The sequence below is a fragment of the Danio rerio genome, chromosome 23 (genome assembly GCF_052040795.2).
Source record: "Danio rerio strain M-AB ecotype USA chromosome 23, GRCz13ab, whole genome shotgun sequence".
NCBI lineage: Eukaryota > Metazoa > Chordata > Actinopteri > Cypriniformes > Danionidae > Danio > Danio rerio.
Genome location: NC_141043.1, coordinates 46,091,127 through 46,110,000, shown reverse-complemented (window position 1 = coordinate 46,110,000; position 18,874 = coordinate 46,091,127). Strand labels below are relative to the sequence as shown.

Sequence of the window (18,874 nt, the reverse complement as noted above, 5' to 3'; positions counted from 1 at the left end):
TTGGAACTTTTTGGAAACACATCATTCGTTTTGTTCCCCCATTTTAGCACCACAAGTTACTTGTTCAGCACCTGCTGTGGAAAACAGATGGATTAAACCTGGAGAAAGGACACAATACACACCGCAAGACACTATGAGCATCACCTGCAGTGAAGGGTTTGATCTGATTGGCTCCTCAGTGGTCACATGTGGACCAAACGGCCAATGGCGGGACTTGCCGGAGTGTCATCGTAAAGGTAATTTAGGGTGTTTTTGCAAGATGATAAATGTTGGATTGACATAAACTATTTCACAAATTATACACTATCTATACATCCAGTGTATGAACTTGATAAGGTTATTTCGTCAGTCGTCATTGGAGTCTGAAAGTCCCTCCACTGTGTAATTATATCTACAACATGTAAGTACATGAAATGTTCAACATTCCACAGTTCCTTTTTAGTTAAATAAGTGCATCTTTTAGCTATTTAATAGGTCATACAGAAGATATTTTGAAGAATGTTGAAAACCGGTAGCCATCGACATCAATATTAGGAAAAAAAGAAGTAAATGGAAGTCAATGGCTACCGGTTTTCGACATTCTTCAAAATATCTTCTTTTGTCTTCATTAGAAGACTGAACACACACACACACACACACACACACACAAATAGGTTTGGAATAAGTGGAGAGAAAATTACGAAACTTTTGTGTGAGGTTGGGGAAAAGCTAGCTAGAGTAGCTTAACTAAAGCTTATCTACATTTTCATTAGCTTGACAGTAGCTTTGAATCAGCACTCCAATAGTGTATCTTTTAGTCAGTCACACATCTCATGGTTTTATGTGTATTTATTCATTACTGTTATGTTGTAAATAATATTTTTAATTTATAATTAACAACAGCTCAAACTCAATTCATGAAGTATTCTTTAAGTTAGCAATCAACCTGAAGTTGTGTGAATACTTCAATAAAATGTCTTGGCAAAATATGTCTGTATGCATTTTCACTATTTTTGTTGAGAAAATGTTGATGTGTGCTTAATCTAAGGAATTATTTTGTTACTGCAATGCTATATTAGTTGCAGTTGTGTTCATTGAAAACATTTGATATTATAGTTGTGGAATTACCAAATATATTACAAAAAATTAATGTTTATTTATATATTTTTGTAATACAGTGGTCCCTCGTTAATAGCGGGTAGGCATGGGGCGGTAAAACATTCTGACGGTATGATAACTTTGGATAAAAATATCACGGTTTCACGATATTGTGCTCTTCTCTCTAAAATATGCTCTTTTTAAATATGCTGAGTAAAAAACAAAAAAAAATTATCCTTTGAAAACAAAAGTTTTTGTTTTCAACTTAAATTTTTTTTTTGAAAGATTGCAATATTTTGGAGCAGTAAACATGTCAGGCTAAATAATGAAAATGAGTCATTGACTTCTGCTGTGTTCATTAGTTTCTAAAACACAGATTTCTTTACATTTTAAAATGGCATCTTTGGAGATCTTTTCTGCTGGAGATACTGTTGTGCTAAAAAACAAAACAAAAATAATAATAAACTTTTCCAAACCGCTGCATACCTTAAAAACGGTGATCATCCCATGCCTAATCGCAGGAGTTACGTTTTAAAAAATGACCTGCAATCGGTGAAATCCGCCAAGCAGTCTGCTTTATTTTTAAACGTATTATTATATTATATCTGTTTCCCTCTGATCTATCAAATTCATTGCAGTAGTTTCATGGCATGTCTGGGATTTATTTATTTTTTGTTCTGCACATTTAAACATTTGAACAAACATTTTCCAAGAGTGGTAATTCCATACTTTTTGTCAAGGGTTGTATAAAAAGCTCACGTCATACTTTTAACACTTTATTTTTTCTTTTTCTAATTTTAGTGCCAAAGATGACCTGTTCAGCACCTGCTGTGGAAAACAGATCTATAAAACCTGGAGAAAGGACACAATATACGCCGCAAGACACTGTGAGCATCACCTGCAGTGAAGGGTTTGATCTGATTGGTTCATCTTTAGTTACATGTGGACCAGACGGCCAATGGCGGGACTTGCCAAAGTGTCACCGTAAAGGTAACTTATACTTTGTTCACAATTGATTTAAACACCATTTCCAGAGATACACAGAAATCTTGGTACTTGCTAAGGGGATATTCTTGCTTTTTTTTAAATTCCTCAAGCAACACTGGATTTTTTGTTGGGAATAAATATTAGGTTGACATAAATTTTTGGGTAAAAAGTCAATGTGTGACTTGAGATAACCGAATAGACATTTGGGTACTTAAAATAAAATCTATTGTTGTGTAGACATTAATATTATGATTGGCAAACGTTGGGTTAACATCCCAGTGTTTAGCGTGATGTATAAAAATTAGGGATGTAACGGTATCAGAATTTCATGGTACGGTAATACCTCGGTATGAATGGCACGGTACAGTATTTATTGAGTAATTTACAGGTAAACAAAACTAATGAAAATACTCGAAAAAAGTGTCAAAAGTCCTTATTTACCTTTGCACTGAACACATCAATGACATACAAATTAGCCATCTATCTGTAAGTTTTGAAACAGGAACTTAAATTTTTCAATTTTAATAACAAAAAACTATAAAACCATATAAAACAAATAAAGTTTTAATTTAGTATTGTTGAAAACTCATCACATTCAACATTTAATCACTCACTCACTTAGATAGAGATGGGCTTTTTTAAGGAAAATTATCATATAACTATAATCTGGTAAAAGCTGGTATCTCTGGGCATTTATAATGTCTCCTGCAACAGAAAAACCCCTCTCATTTGGGACTGAGGTTTCTGGGACAGAGAGATATGATTTAGCCAAGGTTGACAGCAGTGGGTAACGTTGTGCATTGTCTTTCCACCACTTGAGAGGACAAGCCATGTGAGATAGAGGTCTCTTTGCGGTACAAGTGAATGTCTGCATCAATCTAACATGTGCTGTGTCTTTAGTCGTATTCCTTGACTTATATTTCACCACAGTCTGGCAGTGCCTGCATATTGTTTTTTTCTTTGTCTGTCACCTTTTCCGAAATGCTTCCACACATCCGATTTAAAACTCGCTTTAGGTTTGATCATTTCCAGCTCTTTTTCTTCCCCGCTACTAGCAACACACTCCATTTCCGCATTACTGGATCTGTAGTGACAACAGACCGCAAAGGATGATGGCCACGCATAGGCTGATGGGAATTGTAGTTCCCGCTACCTCCCGTTCGCTTCATTCGCCTGAGCAAACTTTTCTCAGAAATATAGTTTTATTGAGTCATGCGCCTACAGTAATATTGAAAAAAATTACTATTGCGGTATGACGGTATTTACAATATTGTTACATCCCTAATAAAAATGTAAGAGCACTTTAAAGTGTTCTCGATTTTGTATAGCTATGTTTAGTAATATAGCAGATTTTAGTAAATTTAATTTTGTATAGTTTAATTTTAGAGGGTTTTTATTTTTACCAAATGGTGGTTTGTTTTCAGATACTGATATTTTACCTTTACAACCTTTTTAATGTAAACATTTCGTATTCTGACCAATTTCTGGAGAAAGGTTTAAGTGGAGGTTGGAGCCAGCTCCAAGTGTGTGGGACTTGAGCTCCATGTGGGCTGTACAACCCTGGGGATTTTTTTTATTTAATATCTTGTACATGACACATATGAGTTCAATATTGTGCTTTATGAATGTCTACACCTATCCCAACCTTAAACCCAACTTCACAGTAACCTCATGGGCCCTATCATACACCCGGCGCAATAAGGCACAAGACGTGTTTCTATGATGTGATGCTATTTTCAGACCAGAATTTTTCTGTTTTCCTCCACGTTGTTTAAATAGCAAATCTAACTGCGCCACTTTGTGGACTCATGGGTGTTTCAGTCTAGATAAGAGGTGTGTTAAGGTGCGTTGTTGGCGCATTGCTATTTTGAGGAGCATGTGTATCTGGATATAACTCAGTTGTCTGAGCATACTTCGTTATTATTGTTCATTTATTCGTTTGCTGGAAATTAGAAATGAATTTAGAAACAGTTTTGAAACAAATCTTTGCGCTTAATAAACAAAATTAATTATGTAGGCTAATGGATGTCTGTGCGTACAACACGTTTCCTTTTCCACGAAAGAGTGTGAAAGTGAAAGTAAAGAATGCAGATGGTCTGTTTAACTGTTTTCTCGCTAGTGAAGCGATCAGTTTTACACTTACAAAGTCCGCCATGTAAATAGCAAATACACTATGGCGCGGCGCAAACTCTTAAAGGGAATGGGAGATGACACTCTGATTGGTTTATTTTTCAAAACACACCCAGAACTCATTAAGAGAATAAGCTCAACCCTGTTAGACCATACGCCGAGGCGCAAAACAGATTTTTCTGACCCTGTGCTTTGGACTGCGCTATTTGCGCCTAGATTGTTAAAATAGAGCCCCATGTGTTTTATTGATGTTTATTGCCCCTACACCTCCTAAATCCAACCTACTTGCGGTGTTATCCCGCCCACTTGGAGGTCTTCGGGCTGCAGCAATACCTACTTAAGTTTCTGCAAAAAAAAAAAAGGAAAAACTGTTATTATAGGCTTTTATAGAATAAAAAAAAAGCAACAATTTACTCAAACTCATACCCGAGTAAATTTAATAAATGCAGAAAAACTGAGAATGTTGATGCCTCCTGATGATTTTTCATAGCTGCATGTCAAATGAAGTCATTATGAGGTCACACTTGTTTGTCAAATATTAGTGCAAATTGCATTTTTCCTCATCAATGTTTTCCTTTTTCCTCAGTAATCCTCTGCTCTGCACCCGCTGTGGCAAACGGAAGAATCAATGCATTCGGCAACCAGCACAAACCCAGAGACACTGTGAGCATCACCTGCAGCGAGGGCTTTGAACTGATTGGCTCACCGCAGGTCACATGTGGACCAGATGGCCAATGGCAAAGCTTGCCAGAGTGTCACCCTAAAAGACGTTCAGCTAACGGTAAGTGTATTAATAATATTATTTGAGAGTTTCTAAATTGTGATCACGTAACAATGAAGACTAGTATTGATGCGTTATATTTACAACTGAATCACAGGAACAAACTGCAGCTTTACTTAAATGTAGACCTTAGCAAATTCAGCAAATCTAAAGTAACTGAGAATTATCAGGTCTTTTTTTTTATTTCTGTGATATTAAGCTATTTTGAGGACACTCTTGTTTAATAAATGTCAATGCAAATTGCATTTTTCATCACCAATAATACAATATTTTTTCTCCATTGTTTCTTTATCAGTAATCTTCTGCTCTGCACCCGTTGTGGCAAACGGAAGAATCAATGCATTCGGCAACCAGCACAAACCCAAAGACACTGTGAGCATCACCTGCAGCGAGGGCTTTGAACTGATTGGTTCATCGCAGGTCACATGTGGACCAGACGGCCAATGGCAAGGCTTGCCTGAGTGTCGCCCTAAAAAACATTTAGTTAATGGTAAAGGCATTAATAATGTTATTATTTGCATGCTCAAACATTTGCATTTGATCATGTGACACTGAACACTATAGTAATGATGTTTTAAATTCAGTACTGAATCACAGGAATAAATATACTCAAAATAATAACTAAAGCTCATACCTTAGCAAATTCAGCAAATGTAAAGAATCTGAGAATTTTCTGAACTTTTATTTGTTTCAATTCCTGTCAAATTAAGCCATTTTGAGGACAGTCTCATTTAATAAATATCGATGCAAATAGCATTTTTCATAATCAATAAAATAATATTTTTACTATTGATTATTTTCAGTAAACCTCTGCTCTGCACCCGCTGTGGCAAATGGAAGAATCAATGAATTTGGCAACACGTTCAAACCCAAAGACACTGTGAGCATCATCTGCAGCGAGGGCTTTGATCTGATTGGCTCACCGCAGGTCACATGTGGACCAGACGGCCAATGGCAAAGCTTGCCCGAGTGTCACCCTAAAACACGTTTAGCTAACGGTAGGTGCATTAATAATATTATTCGAGAGCTAAAAAGTTTGGAATTGTGATCGTGTGACTAATAATGATGCTTAAAATTCAGAACTGAATCACAGGAATGTCAAATTAAGCTATTTTGAGGACACTCTTGTTTAATAAATATCAATGCAAATAGCATTTTTCCTCGCCAATCATTTAAAATATTTCACTCTTGTTTTTTTATTCTGACCAGACAGCCAATAGCAAGAATGACTATAAGAGATTTAGCTAACGGTAGATGCAATAAAAATAATATTATTTGAGCACTCAAACATTTGGAATTGTGATCAGTGGTAATAATTCAGATTTAAATCGCAGGAATGTAAATGTAGCTTAAAGGAGCTTTAAACTGCATTGATTTAATAAGCTAAATTGTTCTGTGACATTTACATACATACCTGTCAACCCTCCTATTTTGCCCAGGATTCTCTCGTATTTTACAGTTCTATCCCGCTATTATCCCGTAAAAGTATTTTCCCGTATTTCTCCCGTATTCTCAGTGTTTCTCTGAAGGGTGGCTAGAAACATTAAAGAGCCGAGCCTCCCTATACGCAACCCATACCACCGAACCACCAGGGGCCGCCCCTTGCTCTTAAATGTGAGTCTATTCTGTGCTTTCACTTTAAGCACGAAAACACTTAAATAAATAAATAAATATAAAAATGGTGTGATTCCCCTTCCTTTTCATTACATAGGCCGTCTCCCCTTCATATGCAATCCTCAAAACAGTCATATAATGGTGCGTGACTGTCAGGTGACGCGCTTCATAGTGATAAACAGATGCTGTTTCCCAAGCGGATTCTGTACACGTGATTTTAAGCAGAGTGAAAGTCTGGCTTTTGGGTGCGTGTTTTAAACAGACATATACACATAATTAATAATAATAAAATCTAAAGATGTCGATCTTGGTGTTTTTTTTTTTTATAAATACAACTAATTTCGTCTTAAATGAGCATAAAATTTTAGAAAACAGTCGAATGCCTTTATTATATTGTTAGATGTGTGCATTTTTAAAGTGACACCTGTTATTTAATGTAATCAAACGAAAAAAATTCTAAATAAATGAGATTCATTCACTACTCTTTAATCAGAATGTGTAAGTTATACAGTGAAGAAACGGCTAATGAATTTTGATAGCTTGATTCTATTTCATTATAACAGCTATTATAATAGGCTGCACTGTTTTCTAATGTATTTGCTGCTAATGTATATATTTTTTCTTTTGTAAATAATAATAATAATAATAAAACATATTACTGACTATTTAACTGTTTATTTACAATGAAACAGCTACAAATTAACATATTTAGTAATTTTTACATTTTTTTAGAGGAGATATCCCTTATTTTCACATCCCAATGTTGACAGGTATGTTCATAGAAGGTATGTGACTTGTGTAAATTAAGAAAAAAAATACTCCAGACATAGCTTTATAACCTAGTTTATTATTTCTTAAATGACCCCTAGAATCAGAATGTCCTTATTGACCATATTTGGAAGGTCATGAATATTGAAGAGCTCAGCTCTCAGTGCTTGCTCTTTATCTCACATGAACACACACACAGCATGATGCACTCTAAAATAAACATTTGCAAAAAAATCATACTTCTTCTAAAACAATATTTTAACAGACGGAGTAGATGCTTTGTTAAATCTTCTTAAGTAGTATAGGTTTTTTTTTTTAACATGAAGCGAGTGAGCTTTCTAATATAAACCACCAGACAGAGAAAGCTGAAATAAAATATATTCTAAATTATAATTAAACTTAACAAAAGAGATGTATTGTGTTGTATTTTGAATTGTGATGTATTTGTGTTGTAAAATGTAACATAAACACAGACAATAATTAATATCAATATCTGCATAAACCAATGATGACGTTTAATAAAGTGTACTTCTGTTCTTTCACTTGAAAAAAAAAATGTAAGAGCTGAGTGATTGATTCGATATTTAAACGTGGATAAAACTCAATACTCAGCAGTCTACATGTGTTTGTTACTTCAAATTACAAACATATCCAGCTGATATTTCACAATAAACAAGATAAATTAACAAAAGGTACAATTAATTGTATCTTATGCCTTTTTGGAGTGGAGCTGAATGCATTTCTAATTTGTATATCCTGCATTTTGCATTCTGACAATCTCTAAAGTGTCATTGCTTAGAAACGCATAACAATTAAACTGGTGCTGCTGGCTTTGACTTAGCGACATCTCCAATTTTCTAAATTATAGTTCCATATACAGTTGAAGTCAGAATTATTAGCCCCCTTTGATTTTTTAAATGATTTTTTCTTTTTTAAATATTTCCCAAATAATTTTTTTAACAGAGCAAGGAAATTTTCACATCATGTCTGATAATATTTTTTTCTTCTGGAGAAAGTCTTATTTGTTTTATTTTGGCTTGAATAAAAGCAGTTATTAATTTTTTAAACACCATTTTTGGGACAAAATTATTAGCCCCTTTAAGCTATTTTTTTTTTTCGATAGTCAACAGAACAAACCATCGTTATACAAAAACTTTCCTAATTACCCTAACCTGCCTAGTTAACCTAATTAACCTAGTTAAGCCTTTAAATGTCACTTTAAGCTGTATAGAAGTGTCTTGAAGAATATCAAGTAAAATATTATTTACTGTCATCATGGCAAAGATAAAAAGAAACGAGTTATTAAAACTATTATGATTAGAAATGTGTTGAAGAAAAATCTGCTCTCCGTTAAACAGAAATTGGGGAAAAAATAAACAGGGGGGCTAATAATTCTGTCTTCAACTGTATATGGTAAGTGTTATAACCTTTGATCGACTTAAAAAATAAGGGAGGAATTGTGCTCTGATTGGCCTGTTTTTTATTGGGGAATTTAAACAAGAACGTGGCTTATAATACTGCCATTTCCATATAGTGATCTCAGATTTTCTTTTTAGGGTATCATTAAAATGTTTTCTTAGTTATTTTAAATTGTAAAAAATATTTTACAATATTTACTATTATTTTAGTCAAATATGTGTATTCCACAGAACACAACAAAGTAGTTTTAATCTAAATTAATATATATTGAAGTGTGTATAATATTGACAGGACTCTTATTGTATTTTTCTCGCAGGTAAATGTGGTCCACCTCCATCATATCTCCATCACAATGTGTTCTTCAGAGAAGGGACGCCCTCATTGGCTGAGTACTCATCCGGTGCTCGTATTCGGTATAAATGTAATCTAGGACTTCGCCGAGCCTCTGGAAGTGACATCATACGCTGTCAGGGTGGAGAGTGGACAAAATTGGCACTCCGATGTCAGCGTAAGAAATAATACTCACATATGATCTCACTTTAGTCTTATTCACTGTTATAAGGTACAACGTATACGATTTTCCATTGAAGTATCCAAAAACTACTAGAACAGTGTACCACATTTTGTACAACTTTCAAACGGTTAATTGCGATTAATCACATCCAACATAAAGGTTTATGTTTACAAAGTATATTTGTGCATACTATGTATATTTTTGTGTAATATAAATATATGCATAACTATATTGTATTAAATTGTTTGTTTATATATATATATATATATATATATATATATATATATATATATATATATATATATATATATATATATATATATAGTTTATATATATAGTATATATATAGTTTTTATATATATATATATATATATATATATATATATATATATATATATATATATATATATATATATATATATATATATATATATATATACATACAAAAGTTCTGTCTGGTTCTTAAATCTGATTGGCTGATAGCCGTGATATATTTAAGTAATATCAGCACCCGTAAAGCCTCTTTACCCTTTGTGTATTACTCCGCCCACATACAACCAGCAAAAAGCAGACACTACAGATCTAAAGTTTAAAAGATGCTTGCTCAGCTGTTTAACTGTCAGCTTATGATTATAATCCAAGGCGGAAGAAAGTAGTTCCTCATTCAAAAGGGTTTTTGAGACTCTCCATGTTTGATTTTGTTTTAATATACACAATTATGCCGTCAAACTGTTGTATAAACGCAATATCACACTCGTAGCAGTGCGATATGGCTGTATATCGGCACTGGTGGGGGCACTAAGCCAACGCACCAATGCACGGCTCCCACCAGTGCCGATATAAAGCCATATCGCACTGTTACAAGTGTGGTATTGCTCATATATATATATATATATATATATATATATATATATATATATATATATATATATACATATATATATATATATATATAAATATAAATATATATATATATATATATATATATATATATATATATATATATATATATATATATATATATATATATATATATATTTATATACACATGTACATATTTCAATGTGAGCTGTGGCAAAAAGGTTTGCTATGTCTGTCAGCGTAGTGTCCAGAGCATGGAGGTGCTACCAGGAGACAGGCCAGTACATCAGGAGACGTAGTAGAGGCCAAAGGAGGGAAACAACCCAGCAGCAGAACCGCTACCTCCGCCTTTGTGCAAGGAGGAACAGGAGGAGCACTGCCAGAGCCCTGCAAAATGACCTCCAGCATGCCACAAATGTGCATGTGTGTGCTCAAATAGTCAGAAACAGACTCCATGAGGATGGTATGATGGCCCAACCTCCACAGGTGAGGGTTGTGCCTGCAGCCCAACACCATGCAGAACATTTGGCATTTGCAAGAGAACACCAAGATTAGCAAACTTGCCACTGGCACCCTGTGCTCTTCACAGATGAAAGCAGGTTCGGAGTTTGGAGATGCTGTGGAGAACATTATACATCCTGCTACATCCTCCAGCATGACCGGTTTGGCAGTGGGTCAGTTATGGTATGGGGTGGCATTTCTTTGGAGGGCCGTATAGCCCTCCATGTGCTCGCCAAAGGTAGCCTGACTGCCATTAGGTACTGAGATGAGATCGTCAGACCCCTTGTGGGAGCATGTCGATGAAGTTGGCCCTGGGTTCCTCCAAATGCCAAGACAATGCTAGACCTCATGTGGCTGGAGTGTGTCAGCAGTTCCTGCAAGATGAAGTGATTGATGCTATGGACTGGCCCGCCCATTCCCCAGAACTGAATCCAATTGAGCATTTTTGGGACATTAGGTCTCGCTCCATCCACGAATGCCACATTACATCACAGACTGTCCAGGAGCTGGTGATGCTTTAGTCTAGGTCAGGAGACCATCTACCACCTCATCAGGAGCATGCTCAGGCATTAGGGAGGACATAAAGACACATGAAGACCACACACACTACTGAGTCTCATTTTGACCTGTTTTAATTACATTTCATCAAAGTTGGATCAGCCTGAAGTGTTTTTCCACTTTAATTTTGAGTGTGACATCAAATCCAGACCTCCATTGGTTAATAAATGATTTCTTTTGATATTGTTTGTCTGATTTTTGTTCAGAAAAGTTTTGTTTTTCAGCATATTCAACTAGTGTAAAGAATAAAGTATTTAATATTTCATTTATTCAGATCTATGTAGTGTTAGTTTAGTGTTCCCTTTATTTTTGAGCAGTTTATATAGATATATGTATTGTATTATGTACAGTATGTGTGTGCATTTATACAAAAAAAAAACAAAAAAAAACATGCTGGGTTCCATACGTTTACTTCATATTGTCCCAACACAAATCAAAATAAGTTATCTCCATCGCTTTTGCAAATTTAAGTGGATTGAACATAAAATAATTAGGTTGCTTCGAAAAATCTTAAACAAACTAATATTAAATAAGTAGTTTGAACAAGCAGCAAGAGTAATTTTTGACTGTATATGTATACACATACTCAAATATACACAGTACACACATACTGTATATAATATGTAAACAAAAACTTTAATTTGGTTGTGATTCATTGTTTGACGTCACTGATATTTAGCTGAATTTTGTACTTGCATTATGCCAAATGTTTTGAAGAATGTTCAAATCAGCAGAAACTTTAACATGTTGCTCAGACCAAAACAATGACAGAGATTTAATGAAGAGAATAACTGATTCATCACTTGTTTTCAGATAAACACATATGATAACCTCTTGGCATGTTTCTTAAATATCACCAAAAACATTTAAGCATTATGTTCATGCTTTAGAAGAGTCCAAAACCATTTCTTCAAGTTTTATTGTTGTATATATTTTCCTTTGTCTTGGAGTATTTGCTGTAATATTTAATAACCTGATTGCGTGTCTTTAAAGTGTATTCATATTTAAGAGTTTGGGAGATGTTTTCACCAGACAGCTGTGACTTTCCATTGCGGTTTACTGTCCTGTATATAATAACACCTGCTGGATTAGTGCTGGTCAGATTGCATCAAGCTTTGATTATACAATGAATTCTTCCCTTTTATTCCATCTCCGTCTTTCTCTGTCAGTTGTTTTCTGGCATAGCAGAAAAACACAGATCCACATTCTTGGCTTTCCTGGCATTAAACAGTGTGTTTCTGTACAAAGGGAAAAGCTGTGGTTCTGCTGGAGAGATTTCCTTCGGCCGCTTTCAGTACAGCGGAGTGTTATTCGGAGATTCAGCTAGAGCCATCTGTCAGGAAGGGTGAGAAACAGACAAACACTTTCTTTTTGTTGTTGTGATTAATTCTAATTCTGTTATATTAGAACATTACGTTTACAATAATGGTTTTATTAGAAGATTCAATTTAATTCTGATTCTGTAACAGAACAGAGCATACATTGATGTCTTGCCAAAAATCACTTTATAAGGGGTTTAAGGTGTGTGTAGGCAGTGTGTGAATATAACCAGTAAAAAACAGTATTCTAATGGTAAATATGTTAAGTTGTATTTGCTATAATCACACCTGATAACAACAGTCTGCAGAAACAATTTGATTGACATTCTCCCTTTGTACGTGTCATCAGAGAGGAAAGCCCCACCCACTTGTTATTGTCTCCCTCATTTGCATAGAGATATCGTTAGTCTTGTTTTTGAATCGGCCACTATGCTGACGCACAGGCATTTGTAGCTCCACCCTCTTTTGAAAAGAGCACTATCTCATTTGCATTTAAAGTGACAGTCGCCAAAATGGCACAATTAGGATCAAAGCCTAAACGGGTCAGTTTTTAGAGTTATAAAACATTATTTGTGTGGTGTTTTGTGCTTAAACTTCACACACACACACACACACACACACACACACTCTAGGACAGGGGTCACCAATCCTGGTCCTAGAGGGCAGATGTCCCTGCAGGGTTTAGCTCCATCTTGCCTCAACACATGTGCCTGGATGTTTTAAGTATACCTAGTAAAACCTTGATTAGCTTGTTCAGGTGTGTTTGATTAGGGTTGGAGCTAAAATCTGCTGGACACCGGCCCTCCAGGAACAAGTTTGGTGACCACTGCTCTAGGAATATCAGAGACTTATTTTACGTCTTGTAAAAAGGGGCATATTAGGTCTCCTTTAAAAACATTAATAAATAAAAAAGTGGTAGTTGTCATTGTTATTTGCTTTTACTGTCAGCATTAGCATTTTTGATGTCTCTAATTATTTTTTATATTTGCAAATTACGTTTAATTGTATTTTATATGAGAGAAGGCCATGCAAAAAAAAAAAATTAATTAGAAAAAACTCCCTTTGAATAGCACTTAGCATCTGCATGTAAATGTTATCTGATGTCTGTGTGTGTTTGTCTGGTCAGGTATGAGCTGATTGGCCCAGAGGAGCGAGTCTGTCGGGATGGAGGATGGGATGGAAGGATCCCTGTGTGTGAACGTAAGACGTGTTTTTTTTTTTTTACTTTTTCACCTTGATATTAGAGTCAGACTTAATTATTCACCAAGTGGGCGCAAACACACACACAAGGATTGTTTTGCGGTTTACAGGGGCTCAGGGTACATACACACACATCAACAAAAAGACATTTAAATAATTTAAAAATAAATATATTAAATATCTTAAAAATATCTATAAAGTAGCAGATTTCCATATTGTGTGATTATCCCCCCCCCCCCCCCCCGCCATTTATTTATGCTTTTAAATGCCATTATGGTAATTTGGTTTTCTTCCAACAACTTGTTAACCTTTATAAAGAGTTCACACTCAGCTGATGAGTGGTTATAAAGCATGTTTGGCATGCTGTCCCAGGAGAGAGCACTGAGCTTAAAGGATCCTCGAGCCCAGAGCTACCTCCCGTGTGCAGGGCAAGAGGGGAGTTTAAGCTCAGGTTGGTCTCGAGAACTGTTATTATTTAGGGCTAATAACAAAATAGAAATTGCTTTATAGAGATATAGGCAGTGGCGCAGTAGGTAGTGCTGTTGCCTCACAGCAAGAAGGTCGCTGGTTCGAACCTCGGCTAAGTTGGCGTTCCTGTATGGAGTTTGCATGTTCTCCCTGCCTTCGCGAATGTGTGTGTGGATGTTTACCAGAGATGGGTTGCGGCTGGAAGGGCATCCGCTGCGTAAAAACTTGCTGGATAAGTTGGTGGTTCATTCCGCTGTGGCAACCCCGGATAAATAAAGGAACTAAGCCGACAAGAAAATGAATGAATGAATAAATGAGATATACTGCTGGTTAAGAGCTCTGCTATAGTGCTAATTTAGATTGATCAATCCACTTATGCACATGTGTTTTGGACTGCGGGAAGAAACTAGAGGACCTGGGGGAACCAACATGAGCATGGGGAGAACATGTAAACTACAGTACGCACAGAAAAGACAACTGGCCTTTTAAGGACCTTAACCAGTGACGTTCTTACTGTTAGGCATCAGTGGTAACCGCTTGGCTGCCGTGCTGCTATATAAAGAGAAAGGGGGTGGAAGGGTGGATTCTTCAAGGCGAAGATAACTAAAGTAAGTAACTCTGGTTATTTATAGTGAGTTAGGAATCGGCTGATTGGTGAGTCATGCATTAGTTAATGCGGGACTAGCCGTGATCAATAATAAGCGCATGCTCCACTTGAAATTAGTTTGAAATTCACAAAGTGAACATGTTTAAAAGTTTTATGAAGATATTTAATAGTTTAAAGTGGTATATTGCCTGTGTTGGTGTTACATATTACGCTACAAACACTTTGTAATAAACTGTGGATTTTTTGTTTTTACAGACTTATTTCTCTATGAGATATATTTATTTCTTTATATTTCTCTTATCTTTCTTACATGTTAAATTATTTCAAACTACTAAAATGTCAATAAAAGTCACCTTGTTAAACTGTAGAATTTTCAACATCAAAATTCGACAGAGCAGAGATCAACATCCCATAATGCAATTCACAACTGTAAATGAACAGAAACACTTGTGAATCACTGAATATGGAAACTGTTCCATAACAGATGTCTTTTTGCAGTATATAGATCTAGATGTTTATGTGCAGATGGTTTGTGATGTGTGTTTAACTGTACAAATAAGAAATAAATTACTTTTATTAAAGTATTTACATATAAGTTGCTATATTGGTTACTGAAGTCATAAACAGTATTGTTTATGACTAGGTAAACAGATAGCAACTGATCTGCTAGCTATTTTAGTTGCATATGGCCTGAGGGGCTGTTTTTATGCCAGTACGTGTGTGTGTGTGTTTATGTCTGATGAAGCGAGTGTTTACAAGTGTGAAGACCCATGAAGGAGCTCCAGATGGAACATTTTGTGTTGTGTTTACTTTATGATTAAAGTTGTTGCACGTCCGCTGGTTCCCGCCTCAAAATGAGCGAGTTTGAGCCACTTTTACAGTAAATAAGCGTTCAGAAAAAACAAAACACCAGCGAAGAAACTCGACAAAGAGGAACATAAACACCTCACTGCCAACTAGCGGTTCAGAAGTGTTATTGCAGAGCAACACAAACAGCAGCAGGAGTATAAATGCAGAGCTACGCGCATTGCATGCGCCATGGGTGCAAACCAGGCTTTTGGTGTAGTGTTGGTGTAGGGCAGTGGTTCTCAAAGTGGGGGTCGGGACCCCCCGAGGGGTCGCGGGACAATGAATGGGGGTCGCCTGGTGATTTCCAAAAATCTATTTATTTTTCATAAACCATAAGAATTACCATATTTTATTCATAACCTACTAAAAAAGAAAAATATAGTTGTTTATTGTTACTATGTACTACTGTATATAGTTACTTTAGTAGCTTTTAGTTACTATTTCTATTGGATTGCACCCCTAGGGGTAATTACATTACATTAAAGACACAGCAATAGCGTCAGATGCAGCAGATTGATTTTATAACACCAGGTTAAACTTTCTAGCCTATTTACAGCACTGACAGACATTACAAAAAAATCAACGAAGAATTGTTTATTAGTGGTTTATTGGTGTGGGCGCCATTGCATGCAAGATTTTTGGATTTATAACCAACTCAGAAGATATTGGGGGTCGCGAGTCACTGACATTGTTATTTTGGGGGTCGTGGGCAAAAAAGTTTGGGAATCCCTGGTGTAGGGGACAGAAAATACAGTTTGTACACTATAAAATCAATAGAAACCTATAGAATGTCCCTAAAAATTTACAAAACTATAACCTGTGTGTGTGTGTGTGTGTGTGTGTGTGTGTGTGTGTGTGTGTGTGTGTGTGTGTGTGTGTGTGTGTGTGTGTGTGTGTGTGTGTGTGTGTGTGTGTGTGTGTGTGTGTGTGTGTGTGTGTGTGTTTTTAGCTGTTTATTGTCCTCCTCCACCTGAGGTCAAAGATGCAGAGGTTTCAGACTTCAGGAATGAAGATGTTCCTGTCGGGCACATGGTGTCGTATCGCTGTCAGACTGGAGCTCTGATCGGGACCCAAGATTTATACTGTACCACCAACGGCACCTGGAGCGGCCCTGCTCCTCTCTGCAAGGGTAAAATCACTTTTTTATTAGTTTCTCTGACTTTTCCGACCATCCTCCCTTAAATAGTTTAGACTATTTTTCCTCAATATTTACGTTACATTTTTTAAGGGTACCTATTTTTCCCCTTTTAAGAGATGTAAGGCAGGGGTGTCCAAACTTTTTGGGCTGAGGGCCAGATGAAAAAAAAACACGTTGTCCCGGGCCAAATTTTACATACATCACACAGACACGCATATATATATATATATATATATATATATATATATATATATATATATATATATATATATATATATATATATATATATATATATATATATATATATATATATATATATAAATATATATATATATATATATATATATATATATATATATATATATATATATATATATATGATATTTGCACACATTTCTAATCATAATAGTTTTAATAACTCATTTCTAATAACTTATTTATTTTATCTTTGCCATGATGACAGTAAATAATATTTGACTAGATATTCTTCAAGACACTTCTATACAGCTTAAAGTGACATTTAAAGGCTTAACTAGGTTAATTAGGTTAACTAGTCAAGTTAAGGTAATTAGGCAAGTTGTTTTATAACAATGGTTTGTTCTGAAGACTTAAGGGCCTAATAATTTTGACCTTAAAATGGCTCATGCAAAATTAAAAACTGCTTTCATTCTAGCCGAAATAAAACAAACAAGTCTTTCTCCAGAAGAAAAAAATATTATCAGACATACTGTGAAAATGTCCTTGCTCTGTTAAACATCATTTGGTAAATATTTAAAAAAGAAGAAATAAATCAAAGAGGGGCTAATAATTCTGACTTCAACTGTGTGTATATAGATAGATAGATAGATAGATAGATAGATAGATAGATAGATAGATAGATAGATAGATAGATAGATAGATAGATAGATAGATAGATAGATAGATAGATAGATAGATAGATAGATCGTAACAAGAACTGCTGCTTAATTGAATGCATGTTATAGCGACACCCGGTGGTTATTTATTGAATTACGTTAATTTTTGTATAGCGGGCCAGATTCTATTGAAATTTATAAAAAGCCTCGCGGGCCGCCACAAAACTGATTGGGGGCCGCAGATGGCCCGCGGGCCGTAGTTTGGACACCCCTGATGTAAGATAAGCTTTTAGTGTCTCCGGAATATTTCTCTTATGTTTCAGCTCAAAATAACCATCAGATCATTTATTATAGCCTCCAGAATCTGCACATTTTGGTGTCTGAGTATACTGTAGCTGCTTTTATAGCCTGTGGCTTTAACCCTCAGGGGTCTGAGGGTGTTTTGGGGCTCTGGAGAAGTTTTGACATGCACTGACATTTGTGTTGTTTTCAGTATCTCAAAAACATATTAATGGATAAAGTGAGATAACACTGTAAACAGCACGAGCTGGGCTACAATAATACCTCAGCAGAATGTTTGTATGTGTTTGTGTTTTTGAGAAAGAAACGTTTATGCATGGTTGGTGAAAAACTAAAAATTTTGAAGTCACTGAAACAAGGCTGTGAAACACACAGAGAACATTTGTGCACAAAACTTTTGAGAACAGCATCTTGTAGCCGAGTGTTTTTGCTTCAAAATGATGTGAGAATCATCTTGTTTACTTGCTCGCAGAAAACAATACAATGAATTAAAATTTTTAAGTCACTTTCTGAGTGAAAATGGTCTATGCAAGAAGCCGTGAACTATCATTACTATGCAGTGAGTCACATTTGAGAAAAAAAGATTTGCATAATGAGCTACATAATGAGCCATCAGACAGGAAAGTGACTAAGAGTTTCAAGAAAAAAATCTGAGAAGTTTATATATATATTTTGTTTGTAGTTTATTTAAAGTATATCTAACTATCACACAAAATAATTCGAGATACACTTGTGAGAGTCAGTACACTGTATAAAACTCTGTAACTGTATAAACTTACACATGGCAAATCTACTGAAAGAATAAGCAAGCTGATTACATAAACTACATTATTAACATTTTTGTGATATTCACTGATACTAGTACTAATTTACCTAATAAACTCAGTGACCACATAGGAATTATAAACTGAATAGCACCTGTTTTGTA

The 18,874-nt window shown here is 35.3% G+C and overlaps 1 protein-coding gene across 3 annotated transcripts in view; it reads left to right on the top strand.

The window, feature by feature from the left end:
• si:ch73-217n20.1 overlaps positions 1-18,874 on the top strand; it is a 28,161-nt gene that overhangs the window by 6,362 nt on the left and 2,925 nt on the right. For 2 of the 3 annotated variants that reach the window (XM_087307760.1, XM_087307758.1), the window contains exons 5-13: positions 48-236; positions 1,879-2,067; positions 4,781-4,975; positions 5,271-5,465; positions 5,779-5,973; positions 9,093-9,284; positions 12,459-12,555; positions 13,656-13,729; positions 16,603-16,782. In XM_087307760.1, coding sequence (XP_087163886.1) covers positions 48-236; positions 1,879-2,067; positions 4,781-4,975; positions 5,271-5,465; positions 5,779-5,973; positions 9,093-9,284; positions 12,459-12,555; positions 13,656-13,729; positions 16,603-16,782 — 1,506 coding nt within the window. Of the gene's footprint in view, positions 1-47; positions 237-1,878; positions 2,068-4,780; positions 4,976-5,270; positions 5,466-5,778; positions 5,974-9,092; positions 9,285-10,395; positions 10,638-10,740; positions 11,392-12,458; positions 12,556-13,655; positions 13,730-16,602; positions 16,783-18,874 lie in introns of those variants that run through there. The other variant, XM_087307759.1, reaches the window with a different exon arrangement.